At 47.5% G+C, this 21,694-nt stretch overlaps 1 protein-coding gene across 3 annotated transcripts in view; it reads right to left on the bottom strand.

The window, feature by feature from the left end:
* LOC142311714 (piezo-type mechanosensitive ion channel component 2-like) overlaps positions 1–21,694 on the bottom strand; it is a 228,050-nt gene that overhangs the window by 12,721 nt on the left and 193,635 nt on the right. For all 3 annotated transcript variants that reach the window (XM_075350363.1, XM_075350365.1, XM_075350364.1), the window contains 7 exons: positions 20,495–20,696; positions 20,263–20,392; positions 19,992–20,139; positions 18,648–18,862; positions 8,741–8,899; positions 7,241–7,388; positions 6,459–6,647 (listed from right to left, as the gene is read on the bottom strand). In XM_075350363.1, coding sequence (XP_075206478.1) covers positions 6,459–6,647; positions 7,241–7,388; positions 8,741–8,899; positions 18,648–18,862; positions 19,992–20,139; positions 20,263–20,392; positions 20,495–20,696 — 1,191 coding nt within the window. The remainder of the gene's footprint in view (positions 1–6,458; positions 6,648–7,240; positions 7,389–8,740; positions 8,900–18,647; positions 18,863–19,991; positions 20,140–20,262; positions 20,393–20,494; positions 20,697–21,694) is intronic.

A 21,694-nucleotide genomic window follows, 5' to 3' on the forward strand; every position in this document is an offset into this window, starting at 1 on the left:
AGCCGGGTGAGTAAAAATGTTTTTTATTTTAAAAGCATGTTTTTTTCTGGCACGTGTTTCACGGAACACACCACTGCGTGGTCTGTGGGACATCAGTGATGCCAGAAAAAAATGGACATGTCTCCGTGCGGCAATCACGGACACGCGTGAACGCTGCACGGAGACACGGTCAGTGAAAAATCACTGACGTGTGAGCAGACTCATTCATTATAATGGGTCTGCGTATGTCAGTGATTCTGGTACGTTTAAAAAAAAGCACAAACGTATCAGAATCACTGACGTGTGAAACAGGCCTTAGGCCTCTTTCACACGTTCGTGAAAAACCACGCACGTTTTTCACGGACGTGTCAGAGGTGTGTTTTGCCCTCCGTGAGCCGTGTTTATGGCACAAGTGTGTTCTCCGTGTGTTATCCGTGATAACACACGGAGAACGGGAAATTTCTACTCACCTGTCCCTGGTGTCGCTGTCCGTGGTGCTGATCTTCGGTCTTCGGTCCTGCCGACTCCCTGCTGCTGCAGCTTCCGGCCACAGTGAAGTGAATATGCAATGAGCATAGTGAGCAGCAGTCGGAAGCAAGTGACAGCAGTGGCAGAGACTGCAGGGCTGGAGAAGGTGAGTAAAGTTTTTGTTTTTTTTATTTTTCTCAAACACGTGTGTTTTCTCCGGCGCGTGTCACACGGAACACCTCCGTGTGGTCCATTTGCGTTCTGTTTGACACCCGTGATGCCGGAGAAAAACGGACATGTTGACGTGTGGAGCACACGGACACACGTATGCTCCACACTTACACACGGTTCATGGCAGAACACGCACGTGAGCGCAGACCCATTGATTTTAATGGGTCTACGTGTGCCCGTGTCTCCGGTACGTGAGGAAAAGGACCAAACACATACTGGAGACAAGGACGTGTGAAGGAGTCCTTAGGTTGTGTTTACACAGGGCTTTTTTGGTAAGTTTTTTTTTCCTGACCAAAACCTGATCTTGTGTCAGAAAATCTCCTTTTAGTCATCTGCGTTTTTGGTGCGTTTTTCATGTGTTTTTTAGTGGCGGTTTTGCGGCAGATTTGGTGCAGATTTACTGCTTTTTTTCTACAAATGAGTTGTATCAATGAAAAAACGGAGCAAATCTGCAGCAAAGAATTGACATGCTCATTCTTTAAAAACCTGACCAAAAATGCAGGTATTTGACAAAACAGTCAGGAAAAAAACCTGATGTGTTTGTCTTTCTGTGTGTGTGTGTGCATGAGATTTGAGAAATCTCATAGACTTTGCTGGGACTGTAAAAAGCAGCTTTTTATTAGCATGGATTTGCATTAAACCAAGACAAATCTGAAGCTAAAAAACGCAGCAAAAACTTACCAAAAAAGCCCTGTGTGAACATATCCTTAGTGAGCCCTTCTTCTTTGCTGAGATAATCCAGCCACCTCACAGGTGTGGCATATCAAGATACTAATTAGACAGCATGATTATTGCACAGGTGTGCCTTAGGCTGGTCACAATAGAAGGCCATTCTAAAATATGCAGTTTTATTACAGAGCACAATGCCACAGATGTCGCAGGTTTTCAGGGAGTGTGCAATTAGCGTACTGACTGCAGGAATGTCACCAGAGCTGTTGCCTGTCACCTGAATGTTCATTCCTCTACTATAAGCAGTCTCTAAATGAGAATTTGGCAGCACATCCAACTGGCTTCACAACTGCAGAGCACGTGTAATCACAACAGCCCAGAACCTCAACATCCAGCATCTTCACGTCCAAGATCATCTTAGACCAGCTGCTGCAACAATCAGTTTGTATAGCCAAATAATTTATGAACACAGTCAGAAATCATTTCAATGGAGCTCATCTACATGCTCCTTGTCCTCAACGGGGTCTCCACCTGTCTGCAGTTCGTCATCAAAAGCAACTTGAGTGGGCAAGACTGGAAAATGGTAATCACAACAGGTACTGAATGGTTTCCGCCACACACACACACACACACACACACACACACACACACACACACACACACACACACACACAGCTCCCCAATACTGTAAAACTGCACATTTTAGAGTAGCCTTTTATTGCGGCCAGCCTAAGGCACACCTGTGCAATAATCATGCCGTCTAATCAGCATCTTGATATGCCACACCTGTGAGGTGGATGGATTATCTCTGCAATGGAGGAGTGCTCACTAACACAGATTTAGATACATTTTTAATAACAATATCTTAGGGGTAAAAAGGCCTTTTACATAGAAAAAGTCTTAAATCTTTGAGTTCAGCTCATGAAAAGAAGGGAATTTTGTTTACTTACCGTAAATTCCTTTTCTTCTAGCTCCAATTGGGAGACCCAGACAATTGGGTGTATAGCTATTGCCTCCGGAGGCCACACAAAGTATTACACCTAAAAGTGTAAGGCCCCTCCCCTTCTGGCTATACACCCCCAGTGGGATCACTGGCTCACCAGTTTTAGTGCCAAAGCAAGAAGGAGGAAAGCCAATAACTGGTTTAAAGACCAATTCAATCCGAGGAAACATCGGAGAACTGAACCATACCACATGAACAACATGTGTACCCGAAAAAAACAGAAAAACCCCGAGAAAACAGGGCGGGTGCTGGGTCTCCCAATTGGAGCTAGAAGAAAAGGAATTTACGGTAAGTAAACAAAATTCCCTTCTTCTTTTTCGCTCCTAATTGGGAGACCCAGACAATTGGGACGTCCAAAAGCAGTCCCTGGGTGGGCAAAAGAATACCTCGTGATAGGGCCGTCAAACAGCCCTTTCCTACAGGTGGGCAATCGCCGCCTGAAGGACTTATCTACCTAGGCTGGCGTCTGCCGAAGCGTAGGTATGCACCTGAAAATGCTTGGTAAAAGTATGCAGACTCAATCAGGTAGGTGCCTGACACACCTGCTGAGCCGTAGCCTGGTGCCGTAATGCCCAGGATGCACCCACGGCTCTGGTAGAATGGGCCTTCAGCCTTGAGAGAACCAGAAGCCCAGTAGAACTGTAGGTTTCAAGAATTGGTTCCTCGATCCCCCGAGCCAGGGTGGATTCAGAAGCTTGCGACTGTTTACGCCGACCAGCGACAAGGACAAAGAGTGCATCCGGGTGGCGCAGGAGCGCCATGCGGGAAGTAGAACCTGAGTGCTCTCACCAGAACCAACAGATGCAAATCCTTCTGAAATTGATGGACTGGACGAGGACACAAAGAAGGTGAGGTGATATCCTGATTGATATGAAAGTGGGATACCACCTTAGGGAGAAATTCCGGAATCGGACGCAGAACTACCCTGTCCTGGTGAAGGACCAGGAAGGGAGATTTGTATGAGAGCGTTGCTAGCTCGGAAACTCTCCTAAGAGACGAGACCGTTACTAGAAGGCCACTTCCCGAGAAAAGCGGGAAGGGAGACCTCTTTCAAAGGCTCGAAAGGCGGCATCTGGAGAGCAATTAGAACCTTGTTCAGATCCCAGGGCTCTAACGGCCGCTTGTACGGAGTGCTGAGACGACAAACCTTTTTCCAACCTAGATTGCAGGAAGGAAGGAAACATAGACGATGCAACCGGCCAGGGAGAAACACCCTGCGCCGAGCACCGAGATAAGAATATCTTCCACGTCCTGTGGTCAATCTTGGCGGACGTTGGTATGCTAGCCTGTCTCATGGTGGCAACCACGTCCTGAGGTAATCCTGACGACACTAGGTTCCAGGACTCAATGCCACATCATCAGGTTGAGGGCCGTAGAATTCAAATGGAAGAATGGCCCTTGAGACAGCCAGTCTGATTGGTCTGGTAGTGCCCCCGGTTAGCCTACCGTGAGGCACCACAGAACCGGGAACCACAACATCCTCGGCCAATCTGTAGCGACGAGGATGGCGCGGCCGCAGTCGGTCCTGATCTAGCGCAGCACCCTGGGCAACAATGCCAGAGGTGGCACATAAGGTAGCTGGAACTGCGACCAATGCTGAACTAAGGCGTCTGCCGCCAGAGCTCGATGATTGTGAAACCGTGCCATGAAGCTGGCACATTGTTGTTGTGCCGTGCCGCCATTAGATCGACGTCCGGCCTCTGTCAGCGGCGCCAGATCTCCCGAAACCCGTCCGGGTGAAGAGACCATACCCTTTCGGCCACACCCCGGCGACTTAGGAAGTCAGCTTCCTAGTTTTCCACGCCTGGGATGTGAACTGTGGATATGGTGGATGCCGTGTCTTCCACCCACATCAGAACCTGCCGGACTTCCTGGAAGGCTTGCCGGTTGCGCGTTCTTCCTTGGTGGTTGATGTATGCCACCGCTGTGGAGTTGTCCGACTGAAGTCGGATTTGCTTGCTGTCCAGCTGCTGTTGGAAGGTTTGTAGGGCAAGATACACTGCTCTGTGTTCAAGAACATTGATCTGAAGGGTGGACTCTTGCTGAGTCCACGTACCCTGAGCGCTGTGGTGGAGAAAAACTGCTCCCCACCCTGATAGACTCGCGTCTGTCGTAACTATCGCCCAGGATGGGGATAGGAAGGACCTTCTTTTTGACCATGAGGTGGGAAGAAGCCACCACCGTAGGGATTCCTTGGCCGCCTGAGAAAGAAAGACGACTCTGTTGAGGGAGGTCGACTCCCCGTCCCATTGGCGGAGAATGTCACATTGTAGTGGACGCAGATGAAACTGCGCGAAAAGAACTGCCTCCATTGCTACCATCTTACGTAGGAAGTGCATGAGGCGTCTCAATGTGTGCGACTGGTTCTTAAAGAAGAGATTGCAGCCCGTAGTGAATGCTGTTTGTCTAGCGGAAGCTTCACTATCGCTGAGAGAGTATGAAACTCCATGCCTAGATATGTTAGCGATAGGGTCGGGGTCGGATCTGACTTCAAAAAGTTGATGATCCACCCAAAACTCTAGAGAGTCTCCAGCGCAACGTTCGGGCAGTGTCGGCATGTTTCCTAAGAGAGTGCCTTGACAAGTAGATCGTCTAAATATGGGATCACAGAGTGACCCTGAGAGTGCAGGACTGTGACTACTGCTGCCCTGACCTTGGCGAAGACCAGTGGGACTGTCGCTAGCCGGAAGGTAGAGCTACGAACAGAAGGTGTTCGTCTCCTATAACGAAGCGTAGAAACGCTAGTGCTCTGGATCAATCGGCACGTGTGGATAAGCATCCTTGATGCCTAATGATGCTAGGAAATCTCCTTGGGACATTGAGGCGATGACATGGCGGAGGGATTCCATCCGGAACCGCCTGGTGTCCACGAGCTCCTTCGCACAAAGCACAAAACTGGTGAGCCAGTGATCCCACTGGGGGTGTATAGCCAGAAGGGGAGGGGCCTTACACTTTTAAGTGTAATACTTTGTGTGGCCTCCGGAGGCAATAGCTATACACCCAATTGTCTGGGTCTCCCAATTAGGAGCGAAAAAGAAATGGGAGCACAAACAAAATTGTTGCATTTATATTTTTGTTCAGTGTATATCCCCCGTTCTGCCACTCACTTTTAAGGCCACTTTACACACAGCGACATCGCTAACGAGATGTTATTGGGGTCACGGAATTCGTGACGCATATCCGGCCTCGTTAGCGACGTCGTTCCGTGTGACACATACGAACGACTGCTAACGATCAAAAATACTCACCATATCGTTGATCGTTGTCCGGTCGCTCTAATCTCGATTATCATTGCTGTTGCAGGACGCAGGTTGTTCGTCGTTCCTGTGACAGCACACATCGCTATGTGTGACACCTTGGGAACGAGGAACATCATCGTCTCGTCCCTGCGGCCCCCGGCAACGAGGAAAGAAGTAGGTGGGCGGGATGTTACGGCCGCTCATCTCCGCCCCTCCGCTTCTATTGGGTGGTCGCTTAGTGATGCCGCTTTGACGCCGCACGAACCGCCCCCTTAGAAAGGAGGCCGTTTGCCGGCCACAGCAACGTTGCTAGGCAGGTAAGTACGTGTGACGGGTGTAAGCGATGTTGTGTGTCACGGGCAGCGATTTGCCCGTGACACACAACCGACGGGGGCGGGTACGTTCACCAGCGACATCAGGATGGTGTAGGGAGCTTCATCTACTCCCTGCTTTTCTGATGTTGGATATATGTCCTCCCACCTTATAAAATGAGCAGGGATCATCTTACTCCTTCCTGTATACAATTATTACTGGTCATTTATTTTGTCTATTAAGGTTAAGTCACACAATGCAGTCATGGCACTGGTTTTGTTACTTTTTTTTTTTTCAAAACCACAGCGTTTTTCCCCAGTTTAGTAAAAAGTGAAACAAGTACCACTACCACAACATATGATAAAACCTTTATGTATAGAAGTCATGGTTACAATGAAGAAATTCATTGTCAGATGGGAAAAAGGAGGCATCAGGGCATGTAAAATGGAGAAATTGGGTGTAAAGCGCCTGTTATGTTTCACAGAAACTTATTGTGTAATGGAATATCCCTAGAACCGGAAAGTCATACAGAAGTAATGGCGGCAATGATGGTCTACCTCATAGCCACTGATGCTGATCTGAATAGAAACATCAAGAGGCTGGTTGGTAACTCCTGCCACAGACTTCACCAGTGACATAAAGAGTAATGGAAACCAGACAATGCAGATCAAGGCAAAAATAATCACGCCACCCATTCCATATTTCACAATCTTTTTCTTCTTCTGTCCTGGGGGCTCTGGGTATTTCTACAAAATAATAGAAAACCTGTCAAATTTAGGTCAGCAAATACAAATACTGCATACAAATACCTTGCAATCAGTAGCTTATTCTTTCCATTAAGCACACATGCACGCTTCCCAGAACCGAGTGTGCATGTGACTGTGCGATCGCTGCCAGCTCAAGGAATACTTCGGCTGACAGCAATTGGAGATCTATTTCTGCCTCAAGGCACATTCCCCTTCACATGTGGATGGCTTCCAGTTGGCAGACCCCACCAAAGTATTCCAAATTGTCAGGATCACAAAGAACATGCCCAACTATTTGTGAAGAGGTGTACCTACATTGTTTAACTAAACCAAGTTTCAGACGGTTGTAATACGGCTACAAGAGCATGGACCACTCATGGTGTACTATAGATAGCTAGGAGCCTGTTATACAGATGCTAAATTACATGTTTTCTAAGAGGCCCCTGTAAGTATATGTTGTCTTGTAAAATGCCTTTGTATTCCAATACAGTTATAAAATAAGTATGAGTATAAGTGGCAAAAACAACAGCTCTCAGTATACATTCAGTCCAAAATACCCACCAGGCGGGTTAAAAGCGGAGCGGAATTTTTACCTTCTCAGACTCCCGCCAGCACTTCATAATGAAAATATTAGCATAGATGTCCTCCACACATATCCAACTCGATAAACTAAGTGTAGTATCTGTCCAGATCCAATCCATGACAGCCCTCATCTCGGTTAGGAATGGCACCATGCGGAAACTATGGAAGAGGAGTTAAAAGATGCAGTATAACATACAGGTGAGAGCTTGGGACATGTGGAGGCTGTGTTTGGAGAGCAGTGTGCCAGAAAGCTGTTATGAAGGTGTTGAGATAGAGCAAGAGAGGGTGGTAAAACCAACAACAACGTCAAGAAGACAGGAAAATCAAAGAGCTGCTGCTGGTAGGACCCACTGTCAATGGAGGACACAGGTGTGGTGTCTGTTTATAAATAGGAATGTATTTATACAGTGGCATCAGATCTGGAATCATTCATTCTTATACAGAGGAGGGGTCTGTATGAAGGGTTTTAATCTATCAAATAAACAGCCGCACTCTGAGACATTAACGTATACAGACATTGAATACTGGAATTTGAATATGCATTTCTGCTAAGGAAGTAAATGTAAATATTTAGACACTTAAGGGTGCTTTACACGCTGCAACATCGCTAGCAATCTCGTTAGCGATGTGACACGCTAGATCGCAGATGCGATCCGCAAATGCGACCGGAGCTATAAAAATGACCTATGTGCGATCTCGGCAGATCGCATCTGCGATCTAGCGTGTCACATCGCTAACGAGATCGCTAGCGATGTCGCAGCGTGTAAAGCACCCTTTAGAATATAAAAAAAGGCCCATTTTATGAGAGCCCAGCAGCCAGCGTCAAGGCATATCTCATATGCTGGGTCCCCATCTAGTGATGCCTCTATATGGGCTGAATAGCCTACAATTTTAGGGGCTTTTTTATTTCCTTAGCAGCAATGCGAGTCTAATTTCCTATATTCAATGTATGTATACCTTAGAGTCTCAGAGTTCAGTTGTTTATCTGTTAATTTCATGTTCAGCATGCACCTGTTCACACTTGTCTGTTAGGAAGTGCCGTCAGTTTTCTTATTTTGCATAAAGGGTACTGACCTTTTATCTTTATTTAGTAGGTCAGGTGTGATCTTTATTCATTTTGGGAACTGATGCCATGATGCTTAAGGCCCTGTCACACACAGAGATAAATCTGCGGCAGATCTGTGGTTGCAGTGAAATTGTGGACAATCAGTGCCAGGTTTGTGGCTGTGTACAAATGGAACAATATGTCCATGATTTCACTGCAACCACAGATCTGCCAAAGATTTATCTCTGTGTGTGATGGGGCCTTTAGTAAAACAGTAGAGACGCTAAGGATGTCGGGCATAGAAGTGAAGACCAACTGCCAAAGAGGACCGGACTAAACACTGGACCAGGGCAACCAGCATTGTATTGCTCATCTCTAAGGATTATTGTTATCAGAGCCTTTTTACGTTAACCTGTATAACTGATTATTGCAGTAGTGAAACTTGTCTCAAGCTTCAGCTTCTCACCCCTGGAATAGGAAGAGGTTGATGCAGTTGTAACTCTTCGTTAGAAAGTTTCCCAGGACTCTATTTGGGTAGCCACACTTGATTTGATAAGCTGACAAACCAAAGTACACACATTTCACAAAGTACCACAACTGTGCCACGTGATTTGTATTAAATCTCCTGTAAAACAGACAATAGAAAAGAACAAGGATGAGTGAATTATATAGAAAGAACTCACATGACACCCGGATTATGGCGAAAAGAAAATGCTGCAAGTTCATGTTGTAAAATTGAAGTAGGTCAATCACTGGCTTCCTCATTGTATAAGACGTCCGGTACAGCATAATCTAATATCATGACTTTATATCAAGGACGAAGCATCAATGTAACTGACCAACGTGCGGAGAAAACTTCCTATTTGTGGGATTCTAACACATCCCTTATAAATAATACTGTCTGCAACTACTGATCTGAGAAACAATTAAATTACATAGGACCATTTTGAAAAATGGACTCAATACTGAAAACATTCTAATTCAATACATATTGCACTTGGCTGCATTTATATTATACACCTTGTCTGTAAAACTTAAATGGATGGTTTCCTTCTGCAAAACAGATAAAATTAGTGCATACTGCTGCATTTATGAAATATGTATATATTTTACTGATCCATAAGATTAGACCAGTTAAAAGGGTTCTCAGAGGATGGAAAAAAATAAAGAAAATGTCATTATGAATAAAGTCCCAAATACTTTAATCAGGGCATTACATCCATTCATTATGTCTAGGGAGGTAATTACACTGACAGAATCCTGTCCTAGAATGTTACTGGACCTGGGGTCTGTGAGAATGCACAGTAGAAACTCTCCCCCTCCCATTATGTGTAGGAAGATGTGCTCCAGTGGCTATCTGGATCTAATGCTGGAGATAGGAGGGGGAATGAGGTAAAGAAAGGCTGCTAACACTCCTGTCCATCATTTGTTTCTGATCTAATACTGGACCTGGAGATACCAAAGGTGCTGAGGTAAGAAGAGGCTGCATACTAAGCTATCTGTCCTGTCTAAATGATCTAATACTGGAGATAGCAGAGATGCTGTGGTAAGAAAAGGTTCCACACACTGCTGTCTACTCTGTCTTTTTGATCTAATGCTGGAAATACCAGAGATGCTGAGGTAAGAAAAGGCTGCTCACACCACTGCTATCCTTGCCTATCTGATCTAATACTATAGATACCAGGATTGCTGAGGTAAATAGAGACTGCTCACACTGCTGCTATCCTTGCCTATCTGATCTAATACTATAGATACCAGGATTGCTGAGGTAAGAGGAGGCCACTCACACTGCTGTCCACCCTATCTGTCTGATCTAATACTGGAGCTACCAAGGAGTGATGAGGTAAGAAGAGGCTGCAAACACTGCTGACAACCCTGCCCATCTGATCTATTACTGGAAATACCAGAAATGCTGAGGTAAGAAAACGCTGCTCACACCAAAGCTATACACTGCTGACCATCCTCCTTATCTGATCTATTACTAGAGATACCAAGGGTGCTGAGGTAAGAAGAAGCTGCACACACTGCTGCCATCTCTGCCTGTCTGATCTAATACTGGAGATACCAGGAGTGCTGAGGTAAGAAGAGGCCTCTCACACTACTGTTTTTTTTTCCAATGGTCATGTATTCTACTTGTACCTGCTCTCAATAAATGTATATTATTGCATCTATTGGACCTTTTGATCGTGGTCTTTATTTTTGTTTGATCTAATACTGAACATACCAGGGATGCCAATGTAAGAAGGGGCTCCTCAAAATTCTGACCACCATGTCTATCTGAATGTTGAATGGTTGCGGTCATCCAAATAACTGACACCATGCACTACCCACTTATCTCGAGGTGACAGCAGCATGACTTTTTTACTGCACATGCTTATAGACACATGTCCTATTAACATTGTAGGCCAGGTTGTAGTGATACAAGATGGCTGTAATTTTAATGTACTATAGTTATTACTGTTGTGAGACTGTGACCGGGGTTATCTATGACGGCCGGTATGTCTCGCCCCGGTTGTGCTCACTCCATGATAGAAAGTAACTCCACTACAGGGTTAATGCTGTTTCCCTACAGGCTGAAGGAAGGGTTAAAAGGAAACAGGAACAAGGGCAGGTGTGCCGGGTGTGAGGGAGTGAACACAACTCCCTGAGTTCTCTGCTGGAGAGGCACATGTGTACTGTTGTGGACTTTTGTTTGGATATTAAACCGTGTGCTGTGACTCTTGGTGCCTGGATCCCGTGTCTTCTGCTGCGCAGCCGACCACGCTACCTCACATATGGTGGAGAATGCGGGCACGCCAGCCCGGTGAGGTGTAGCTTCCATTTCTGGTGACCCGGTAGCACATGTCCTGGATTCAAGCGGCTATACTAAAGCCCAAACTCGGCGACGCCATGGAGGAAATACTAAAGCAGCAGCAACAGATCAATGCACACCTGCTCCAGTCGTTGGATCATCAGCAGCACTCTTTGAAATTGCAGGAACAAAGGCACCAAGAACAGATGGTTCTCCTGGCCAAGTCGATCCGTGCCGGATCGGCAGCAACAACCCCGGGCCCGGGTGACGACGGCAGCGTCCGGAAAGCGGTGAGACAAGCGTTGCAAAAGATGACCCCGGGGGATGATGTGGAAGTGTTCCTGGCGGTGTTTGAGCGGGTGGCCGAGCGGGAAAAGCTGCCGACCCCCCAGTGGGCTGAGGTATTGTTGCCCTATCTGACGGGGGAGCTCCAAAAAGCGTACCTGGACCTCTGTACCGAGGACGCCTTAGAATATGCGACCCTGAAAGCCGAAATACTTGCTCGGTTGGGGGTGAATACCTATGTACGGGCTCAGCGGGTAAATCAGTGGTTCTATGAGGAAGCCAAACCCGTACGCTCCCAGGCCTATGACTTGTTGCATCTCGTAAAGAAGTGGTTGCAGCCTGACACTCTGAGCCCGGCGCAAATGGTGGAAAGGGTAGTAGTTGATCGTTTTGTGCGCACTTTACCCGTCACCATTCAACGGTGGGTAGGACAGGGCGACCCAAGTACCCTGGACCAATTAGTGGGCCTGGTAGAGCGGCATGTGGCTACGCAGGACTTGATACGGGACACTGAGACTTTGCGTACCGCTCGTCGGTCCGGCCCCTCCAAGCCTAGGGCCAAGGGCCCACCGCTGACACCGGGGCAGGAGTCCGCTACCGTCCCGTCTGAGGCCGCGCCCGCCGTCCCTGAGGTCCGGAAGGCTATATACCCTAAACGACAACTCGTCAAGGGGGTTTCCTTCCCTATTAGATGTTGGCGGTGCCAGCGGGTGGGACATATGGAAGCCCAGTGTCCACTCACCACGGAGCCCATGGATTGTGGGGTTACCCGGCGGGGTTCAATGTATGCTCAGGTGGTGTGTACCGCTGACCTCGTCTCCCCAGAGACTGAGCCCCACTTGTGCCAAATACAGGTGAATGGATGTCCGGTTACAGGCTTGTTGGATTCCGGAAGCTTAGTGACCCTTGTGCGATCAACCTTGAGGGCTAAAGTAAAGGCCACAGGACGTACTGTGGGGGTGGTTTGCATACATGGGGACCGCCGAGACTATCCCACGGGGATTGTCACCATCACAGCACCTTGCGGTCAGGTGCAACATGAGGTGGCACTTATTAACACTCTTCCCTATGACGTGATCCTAGGAAGGGATCTGCCCTATTTTTGGACTTTATGGAAGGGACCTCCTAAGTCCCCTCAGATATTGGTCAGTCCGGGACCTGAGCCCTACAATCCTGAATCTGGGACGCCTGCCGTAGGGGTCCCCATGATAGGGACAGAATGTGAACCCGATAGGTCGCCCCTAGAGGTATTGGCAGGAGAGGCTGAGACGGTCGAGCCCATCCCGGAGTTGGAGGCGTCCCCGGATACGTTTGGGACAGCCCAACTCCAGGACCCTTCATTAATACATGCCCGGAGTCGGGTGACAGTAGTTGACGGGGTGGCACAGCTGCCCGGTGCCCAGGTAAGGTACCCCCATTTCGCTCTTAAGCAGGATTTACTCTACCGGGTAGATGAAATACGGGGCGTGGGGGTAGAGCAGTTGGTGGTGCCCCAGCCGTATCGCCGGCGGGTCCTCGACTTGGCTCATAAACACCTGATGAGTGGCCACCTAGGGGTCAAGAAAACGCAGGAGCGAATATTGCAAAGGTTCTATTGGCCCGGGGTCTTTGGGGAGGTAAAACGGTTCTGCGAAACCTGCCCGGAGTGTCAGCTTACCGCACCCCTGACCCACTTTCGCAGTCCGTTGGTACCGTTACCCATTATAGAAGTCCCTTTTGAACGGATAGGGATGGATCTGGTGGGGCCCCTCGTAAAGTCCGCTCGAGGGCACCAACACATCCTAGTGATCGTTGACTATGCCACCCGGTATCCAGAGGCGATACCTCTCAGACATACTGCGGCGAAGCTTATAGCTCGGGAGTTGTTTGCTGTGTTCTGCCGGGTGGGGTTGCCCAAGGAGATCCTTACGGATCAGGGGACCCCATTCATGTCTAAAGTAACCAAAGAGCTATGCCGGCTACTCCAGATCAAGCAGTTGCGTACGTCTGTGTATCATCCTCAGACGGATGGGTTAGTAGAACGATTCAATAAAACCCTGAAAACCATGCTCAAAAGGGTGATCTCCAAAGACGGGAAAGACTGGGATATGATGCTTCCCTATTTGATGTTTGCCATACGAGAGGTGCCACAGGCATCCACGGGGTTTTCGCCTTTTGAATTGTTATACGGGCGACATCCCCGGGGATTGTTGGACCTGGCAAAGGAAACATGGGAGCAAGAGCCCACCCCCCATAAAAGTGTGATTGAACACATTTTAGGAATGCAGAACCGCATAAGCGCGGTCATGCCAATTGTGAAGGAGCATTTACAGGAGGCTCAGGCCGCGCAAAGCGGCCGCTACAATAGACAAGCCACCGTGCGGACCTTTAAACCCGGGGATCGGGTGTTGGTTTTAATCCCCACGGCGGAGAGTAAATTCCTGGCTCAGTGGCAAGGCCCCTACGAGATAAAGGAAAGAGTCGGGGTGGTCAACTATAAAGTATTGCAGCCCGGTAGGCGGAAACCCGAACAAATATACCATATCAACCTATTAAAACCTTGGCAGGAACGGGAAAGCCTGATGGTTGTTTTCTCCCCAACTCCCTCCTCTTCGGGTCGTTCACATCCGGCTCCAACAACCTCCGGAGAGGACGAACCGGAAGTAAGGATTGGAGAAGCCCTCACCAAGACACAGAGGCGAGAGGCCAGACGGCTGGTTCAGCAGAACCCCGATGTCTTCTCCGAGCTGCCTGGTAGGACCAGTCTGATACGACATGACATTGTCACCGAGCCTCACCTGAAGGTACGCCTGAAGTCATACCGGGTGCCGGAGGCTCGAAGACAAGCCATATCAGAGGAAGTGAAGACAATGCTACGCCTGGGGGTCATCGAAAAATCCCGGAGTGAATGGGCTAGTCCCATTGTCCTAATACCAAAAAATGATGGCTCCTTAAGGTTCTGTAATGACTTTAGGAGATTGAACGAAGTATCCAAGTTCGATCTCTACCCCATGCCCCGGGTGGATGAGCTGATTGATAGGCTGGGACAGACGCGATATTTCACCACGCTCGACCTGACCAAGGGGTACTGGCAGGTGCCACTGACGGCGTCCGCCAAGGAGAAAACCGCTTTTGTTACGCCGGAGGGTCTCTTCCACTATGTTGTCTTGCCTTTTGGGTTACATGGCGCTCCGGCCACGTTCCAGAGGTTGATGGACTTGGTGCTGGAACCCCACCAGGCGTATGCATCAGCGTACCTTGATGACATCATTATTTACAGCTCTGAGTGGCAGACCCACTTGGAACAGGTACAAGCGGTGGTGAACGCGCTCCGAACAGCCGGATTGACAGCCAATCCCAAGAAATGTGCGTTGGGGCTCACGGAAGCCCGCTACTTGGGCTACGTAATAGGCCAAGGAGTGATTAAGCCTCAAATTAACAAAGTTGAGGCGATCCAGAAGTGGCCTAGACCCCTGACCACGAAGCAGGTTAGGGCCTTCCTGGGTATCGTGGGGTATTACAGGAGGTTTGTAAAAGATTTTGCGGGACTATCAGCCCCCTTGACTGACCTTCTCAAAGGCAAGAAGTCCGTCATGGTGCGCTGGACTCCGCAGGCCGAGGACTCCTTCCGGGCCTTGAAGGGGGTCCTGTGCAGACAGCCCGTTCTTGTCAACCCTGATTTCCAGAAGGAGTTCATAGTACAGACTGATGCCTCGGAGGTCGGCCTGGGTGCAGTACTGTCTCAGGTAGTTCAGGGGGAGGAACACCCCGTCACCTTCTTAAGTAGGAAGCTCACCCCTCCCGAGCGGAATTATAGCGTAGTGGAGAAGGAGTGCCTGGCGATCAAGTTGGCCTTGGAGTCCCTACGCTATTACCTGCTGGGACGGCAGTTTCGCTTGGTGACGGATCACTCTCCGCTGGTCTGGATGAGGTCCGCCAAGGAAAGGAATGCCCGGGTTACCCGGTGGTTCCTTTCTCTGCAGAACTTCCGGTTTACGGTTGAACACCGGGCCGGTAGGTTGCAGGGCATTGCCGATGCCTTGTCCCGCGGCCCGTGTGTGATGGCAGGAGTTCAACCCCGCACGCTTGAACTGAGGGGGAGGGTATGTGAGACTGTGACCGGGGTTATCTATGACGGCCGGTATGTCTCGCCCCGGTTGTGCTCACTCCATGATAGAAAGTAACAAGGGCGGGTGTGCCGGGTGTGAGGGAGTGAACACAACTCCCTGAGTTCTCTGCTGGAGAGGCACATGTGTACTGTTGTGGACTTTTGTTTGGATATTAAACCATGTGCTGTGACTCTTGGTGCCTGGATCCCGTGTCTTCTGCTGCGCAGCCGACCACGCTACCTCGCACTGTCCTGAGGTAAGAAGAAGCTGCACACACTGCTGCCATCCCTTCCTATCTCATCTAATACTGGAGATACCAGGAGTGCTGAGGTAAGAAAAGGCATATCACACTACTGTTCAAAATGTCTATCTGATCTGGTAGTACTGGAGATACAAGGGGTACTGAGGTAAGAAGAAGCTGCACACACTGATGACCACTCTGCCTATCTGACTTATTACTAGCAATACCAGAGGTGCTGAGGTAAGAAGAGGCTGCTCACACCATTATCCATCCTGTCTAAAGATCTAATACTAGCAATCTACACATGTCCTATTGGCATTGTAGGCCAGGTTGTCAGTGTTACAAGTTGGCAGACATTTTAATGTACTATACTTATTACTTTCCTGAACAAAACAAACGCGATTTGCTAATTAAAGGTATTTATGAATTTAGAAATTATGGCCTTTCCCTTCTTTATTTGTATTTTACCATTCCTGGAGAATCCCTCTAATGGAGTTTTCCCAAGGAAAAAAGTTATCCCCTCTCCATTGCTTAGCTTTTTCCATCGGTTCTATAGAAAATGAATGGAGCAAAGGCACATGCATTATGGAATCAGGCAGAGGTACACACAAGCTTGGCTTATGCTCCACTCAGGAGGATCGTCTGCAGATCTCTGGATTGTAGTGGGCCCCAGTGGTTAGACACCCAGTGATCAGTCTGTTATCCCATTATCTATAGCAAACACTCTTTAAGGCCTAAAACACACTTCCGCAAAAAAACGTCTGTGTGACACGGTCCGTTTTTCGGGTCCGTGTTCCGTTTTTTTGGGGCGTTTCTCCGGTACGTATGGCATCCGTGTGATGGCGTATGCGAGCCGTGTGTACGTGTAAAATGTCTGTGTTTGTGTCTAAAATGCCCGTGTATGTGTACGTGGAATGTCCGTGTGGAATGTCAGTTTGTGTGTTGCACAATGTCGTTGATGCATGTCGGCTGACAGCAGACAGAGTTGCACGATGAGAATGAACTCGAGTGAACTTCACCCGACTTCATTGTCATGCCGCGGCTCTGTGCCGCGTACTGATTAGCGGTCACCTGTGAAGGATTCACCAGTGACCGCTAATCCCCCGAGTGACTGAAGTGAGCAGCCCTCTCTCATACTTACCGCTCCCTGATCACCAGCGCGGCGAGGAACAGCTGTGCAGAGAATACGCGGCAACAATTACTTTGAATATGCCGGCCGCTCATTAATCAATCTCGTATTCCCTGCTTTCCCCACCCACAGACGCCTGTGATTGGTTGCAGTCAGACACGCCCCCCACGCTGAGTGACAGCTGTCTCACTGCACCCAATCACAGCAGCCGGTGGGTGTGTCTATAGTGTGCAGTAAAATAAATAAATAATTTAAAAAAACGGCGTGCGGTCCCCCCCAATTTTAATACCAGCCAGATAAAGCCATACGGCTGAAGGCTGGTATTCTCAGGATGGGGAGCCCCACGTTATGGGGAGCCCCCCAGCCTAACAATATCAGTCAGCAGCCGCCCAGAATTCCCTTCATTAGCTGCGTGGAGGTGACAGGAGTGGCTGTGTCCTCTGCAGCTCCGGTCACCTTCATGCAGCACAGCTGGAAGCGACGCTGGACCATCCTGGAGTACGCCGGACATTGAGGGCTTTTTCGGGCTTATTAAAGTGGTGAACCAGGGTATATGTTTGTGTTTTTTTTTCTAATAAAGGATTGTTCGGGTGTGTGTGTTTATTTACTGTAATTTACAGATTAATCATGGAAGGTATCTCGGGGAGACGCCTGACATGATTAATCTAGGACTTATTGGCAGCTATGAGCTGCCAAAAACTCCTTATTACCCCGATTTGCCAACGCACCAGGGCAAATCTGGAAGAACCGGGTACAGTCCCAGAACTGTCGCATATAATGTATGCGGCAATTCTGGGCGGCTGCTGACTGATATTGTTAGGCTGGGGGGCTCCCCATAACGTGGGGCTCCCCATCCTGAGAATACCAGCCTTCAGCCGTATGGCTTTATCTGGCTGGTATTAAAATTGGGGGGGACCGCACGCCGGTTTTTTAAATTATGTATTTATTTATTTTACTGCACACTATAGACACACCCACCAGCTGCTGTGATTGGGTGCAATGAGACAGCTGTCACTCAGCGTGGGGGGCGTGTCTGACTGCAACCAATCACAGGCGTCTGTGGGTGGGGAAAGCAGGGAATACGAGATTGATTAATGAGCGGCTAGCATATTCAAAGTAATTGTTGCCGTGTATTCTCTGCACAGCTGTTCCTCGCCGCGCTGGTGATCGGGGAGCGGTATGAGCCGGGGGAAGAAAAAAAAACGAGCGCCAATGTAAGTATGACTGAGAACAGCAGGAAAAAAGGTAAGTATACTGAATTTAATTTAAAAAAAACCAAAAAATAAGATCGCTAGTGTAAAAACGCACACACACGAAACGTGCTGAACACGGACATACTCCGTGTGCGGTACGTGCAGGCACGGACCCAAAGACTAAAGCGGGTCCGTGCCTGCATGCTGCCGGCCAAAAACGGACATGTCGTCCGTGTAGAAAAGCGCACACACGTACTTACCACACGGTCACACGTTCCATGTGGTTTTACGTGTGTGTGCCATCTACCATTGAATAACATGGGTCTCCGTGTGTACGTGTCTCCGGTACGTGCAAATACGTACCGCACACGTACAAATTACACGGATGTGTGTTGCGGGTCTAACATATTAAAGACATAAAAATTCGTAAAATACTTATGGAGACTATGCTCATGTAAAAACAGCCTCAACGTTCAGTATATTTAATTTGGATTTATTTTGCCGAGAATGGGCCATTTTAGGCTGGTGAAAATGTGACTATAACCTTTTTCAATGGAATAAATGATCTGAAGAGCAAAAAAAATCCCATTTTAAAATAGAATAAAGAGTTTTCGTCAAATGCTTTACTTTTTCCCCAAAGCCCTACCTTTCAGTGACTCCAGGAAGGATGAAAAACATCCAGAAATGAATTCCAAACACCAGGACAACCTGGAAGACACATTTTCCAAACATTGTCTTTCGCAAGTAGATGGCTCTGTCAACAATCATGGTGCCAAACTGTAGTAGAAGCATAACCAGGAAGGCCTCGGGGACCTGATCCTCAGATAGAGATTCTGTGATATCTGCTGCAGCAGAATGTTTCTATGGATGAAAAATGTAGGCTTTCAAGTTTTGCACTTAAAGCATACATGATATTTCAGGTGACTTTTGAGAATAAGCTATTATATGTGTGTACATGACTATATATATCATTGTTTATCTGTTACCTGTATCCTGAATTTTTCACCAGACTCTCTATTTTTCAGTTATCTCTGTGCTAGTGAGTGAAGACTAGCTGCTACCATGTTTCCCTTACGCTGTACACAGATGCATGAAGGATATCTGCTTTTCAGGTCTATAAGTACCACTGGTACAGAAGCAGCATTAGCATGGAAGATATTATATAGCAACCCTGAGCAGTGTCTGTTAGTCTCTCTCAGTCTGCTTTTCCCTTCACCTCTCCTTACCATCTCAGACCTAATTAGGCAGCTGTAATCTTATTTCTATGTGAGCTGGCAATCAATCTTGTCTTAAGGAAGAATAATTTAAAGGGGAGTCCACTACTAGGACCACCCTTTCTGATTTCACTTGTTTCCCCCAGTTAAAATAAAAGACCTTGTACTCCCTTCAGTTCTGGCACCGTTCCAGCACGGACGGTAATCGCAGTTCATGGCTCACGTGCTATTGTGATGTCACACGAGCCTTACGACCAATAACAGCCAGCTTCTCTCACAACGCCTTCGGTCTAAATGAGTAATCAACAGGAAGTGAGTGGCAGCTGCAGTGTCATTTCCTGTCCTATTCATAAACTCATTTGGTCCAAAGGCGGCGAGAGAGAAGCCAGCAGTGATTGGACGCAGTGCTCGTGTGACATCCCAATGTCACGCGTGCACAGAATCGCGATTACTGACAGCGTTGGAACAGTACCAGAATAGGAGGTGAGTACAGGGTCTTTTTCTTTAACTGGGGGAAACAAGTAGAATCAGAAGCGGATGTCCTAGCAGGGGACAACCCGTTTAAGTAGATTTTTTTTTTGAGTCAGTGAAAAGTTCAAAAGGCAGGGGGAGGAGAAGAACTGGTTCATTAGTAAGGAAAGAAGGATATTTCTCTGGTAAGATATATTTCAAAGTTTATTTTATTGGTTTGCACTAGTGATTTGTTGAAAAAATACATTTTTGGATCAACACTTGATCTTGAAAGAAGAAAACTCATCTTACTATACCATACTTACCCCAAATGCCCAGTATCCAAAGATGACAATGATAAAATTAATCACATCGACAAGGAACATAAGTGCATAGACGTCACACACTGGACTATATTCTGGATGTATAATGTCGTAGAAGAACTGTCTGATGGGCAAGTAGATCTGCAGGGCTCTGTGAAAAGAAGAATGGTTCATATCATCTCATTACAAGACTGAAGTGAAACTCTAGATCAGATCTTGGAAGGACTGAATACTTTACTTGTTTTTCCCTATATATGCAATTATAAAATGTTACATTTTCACCGCCAGTTTCTTCAGTTTGATCCACTGCTGCTTCAGACGTTCCTTCATTGTCTGACGTTTCTTTTTTGGGTTACGTCTGAAACAATTCCACTTCCTCTTGGCGTCTTTCTTCTGAGGAGTACCTGAGAGGTGAAAAGAGATGTAACCAAACAGCGGATTGAATGGATTAAACAAATTCATATATAGATGCATTAGTGTCTTCTGTAAAGAAAACACCAAGATACCTTCAACCACTGGCTTTTGAGAAGCTCTCCTTTTTCTGAAGACGTTCTTTGAAGCATTCTGATGTTTAAATAGATGCCAGGGAACTAGACCAGTGTCAGTATCATCTTCTCCTTTACTCCCTCGTTTCTTTTGCCTTTTAGTCTTCTTCTTCTTTTTGGACTCTGGTAGACAAACCTCCTTATTGTCCCACAGACCATGACACTATGTACAAAAGTTATAATTACTACCATGTTTCCCTGAAAATAAGCTCTACCCCAAAAATAAGCCCTAGCAGGAATTTTCAGTGTAAGGCTTAATTATAATCCCTACCCCGAAAATAAGCCCCAGTCACGGTTCAATAAGAAGTGTCCATGCAGCTAGAAAAGTTAAAGAATACTGCAGGACACTTCATTATAGAAAACAGACACCCCCAAAAGAGAGACGAAAGAAGACAGACCCTGACAAGACCCTGACAAGACCCTGCAAATATTTTTCACCAGACGCCAACTGGGAGAAGTGGAACACATCGAGGACCTGCTGTAGAACAGACACCCACACACATCAGATCGCACACCCCTACACATCAGATCGCACACCCCTACACATCAGATCGCACACCCACACACATCAGATCGCACACCCACACACATGATATCGCACACCCGCACACATGATATCGCACACCCGCACACATGAGATCGCACACACACACATATTCACCACATCCGGTGATATCGATTGCTTCTGGCTGGCAGGGGAACCTGGGACACAGCACAGTGCATGTGTGAGTCTATGAGTGTATGTATGTGAGTGTCGGCCAGAAGCAGGGGAGTACCGATGTGGAGCATACCTGCTGGGAGAGTCGCTGAAGATCGCAGGAGAGCATGGGAGCGATGCAGATGTTCAGAGTATGTAAGTATGATTCCCCTGGGAAAGTGGGTTTGGTTTTTTGAGCTTACCCCCAAAAGTGTTTCCCCAAGAATAAGCCCTACCCGGAAAATAAGCAATAGCGCATGTTTCGAGGCAAGAAATATATAAGACAGTGTCTTATTTTTGAGTAAACACGGTAAGAAATAGATACAGATCTGCCACATTCAAAACACCTCTGATTATAGTATTGTCCATTCTTCACTTCCAACCAGTAGACAGAGGAATTTGTCATTTACAGGTCAACAACAAATAAAAGACCTACTTTTTGCATCCACCTACAGTACACTGTA

The sequence above is a fragment of the Anomaloglossus baeobatrachus genome, chromosome 5 (assembly GCF_048569485.1).
Source record: "Anomaloglossus baeobatrachus isolate aAnoBae1 chromosome 5, aAnoBae1.hap1, whole genome shotgun sequence".
Taxonomy (NCBI): Eukaryota; Metazoa; Chordata; class Amphibia; order Anura; family Aromobatidae; genus Anomaloglossus; species Anomaloglossus baeobatrachus.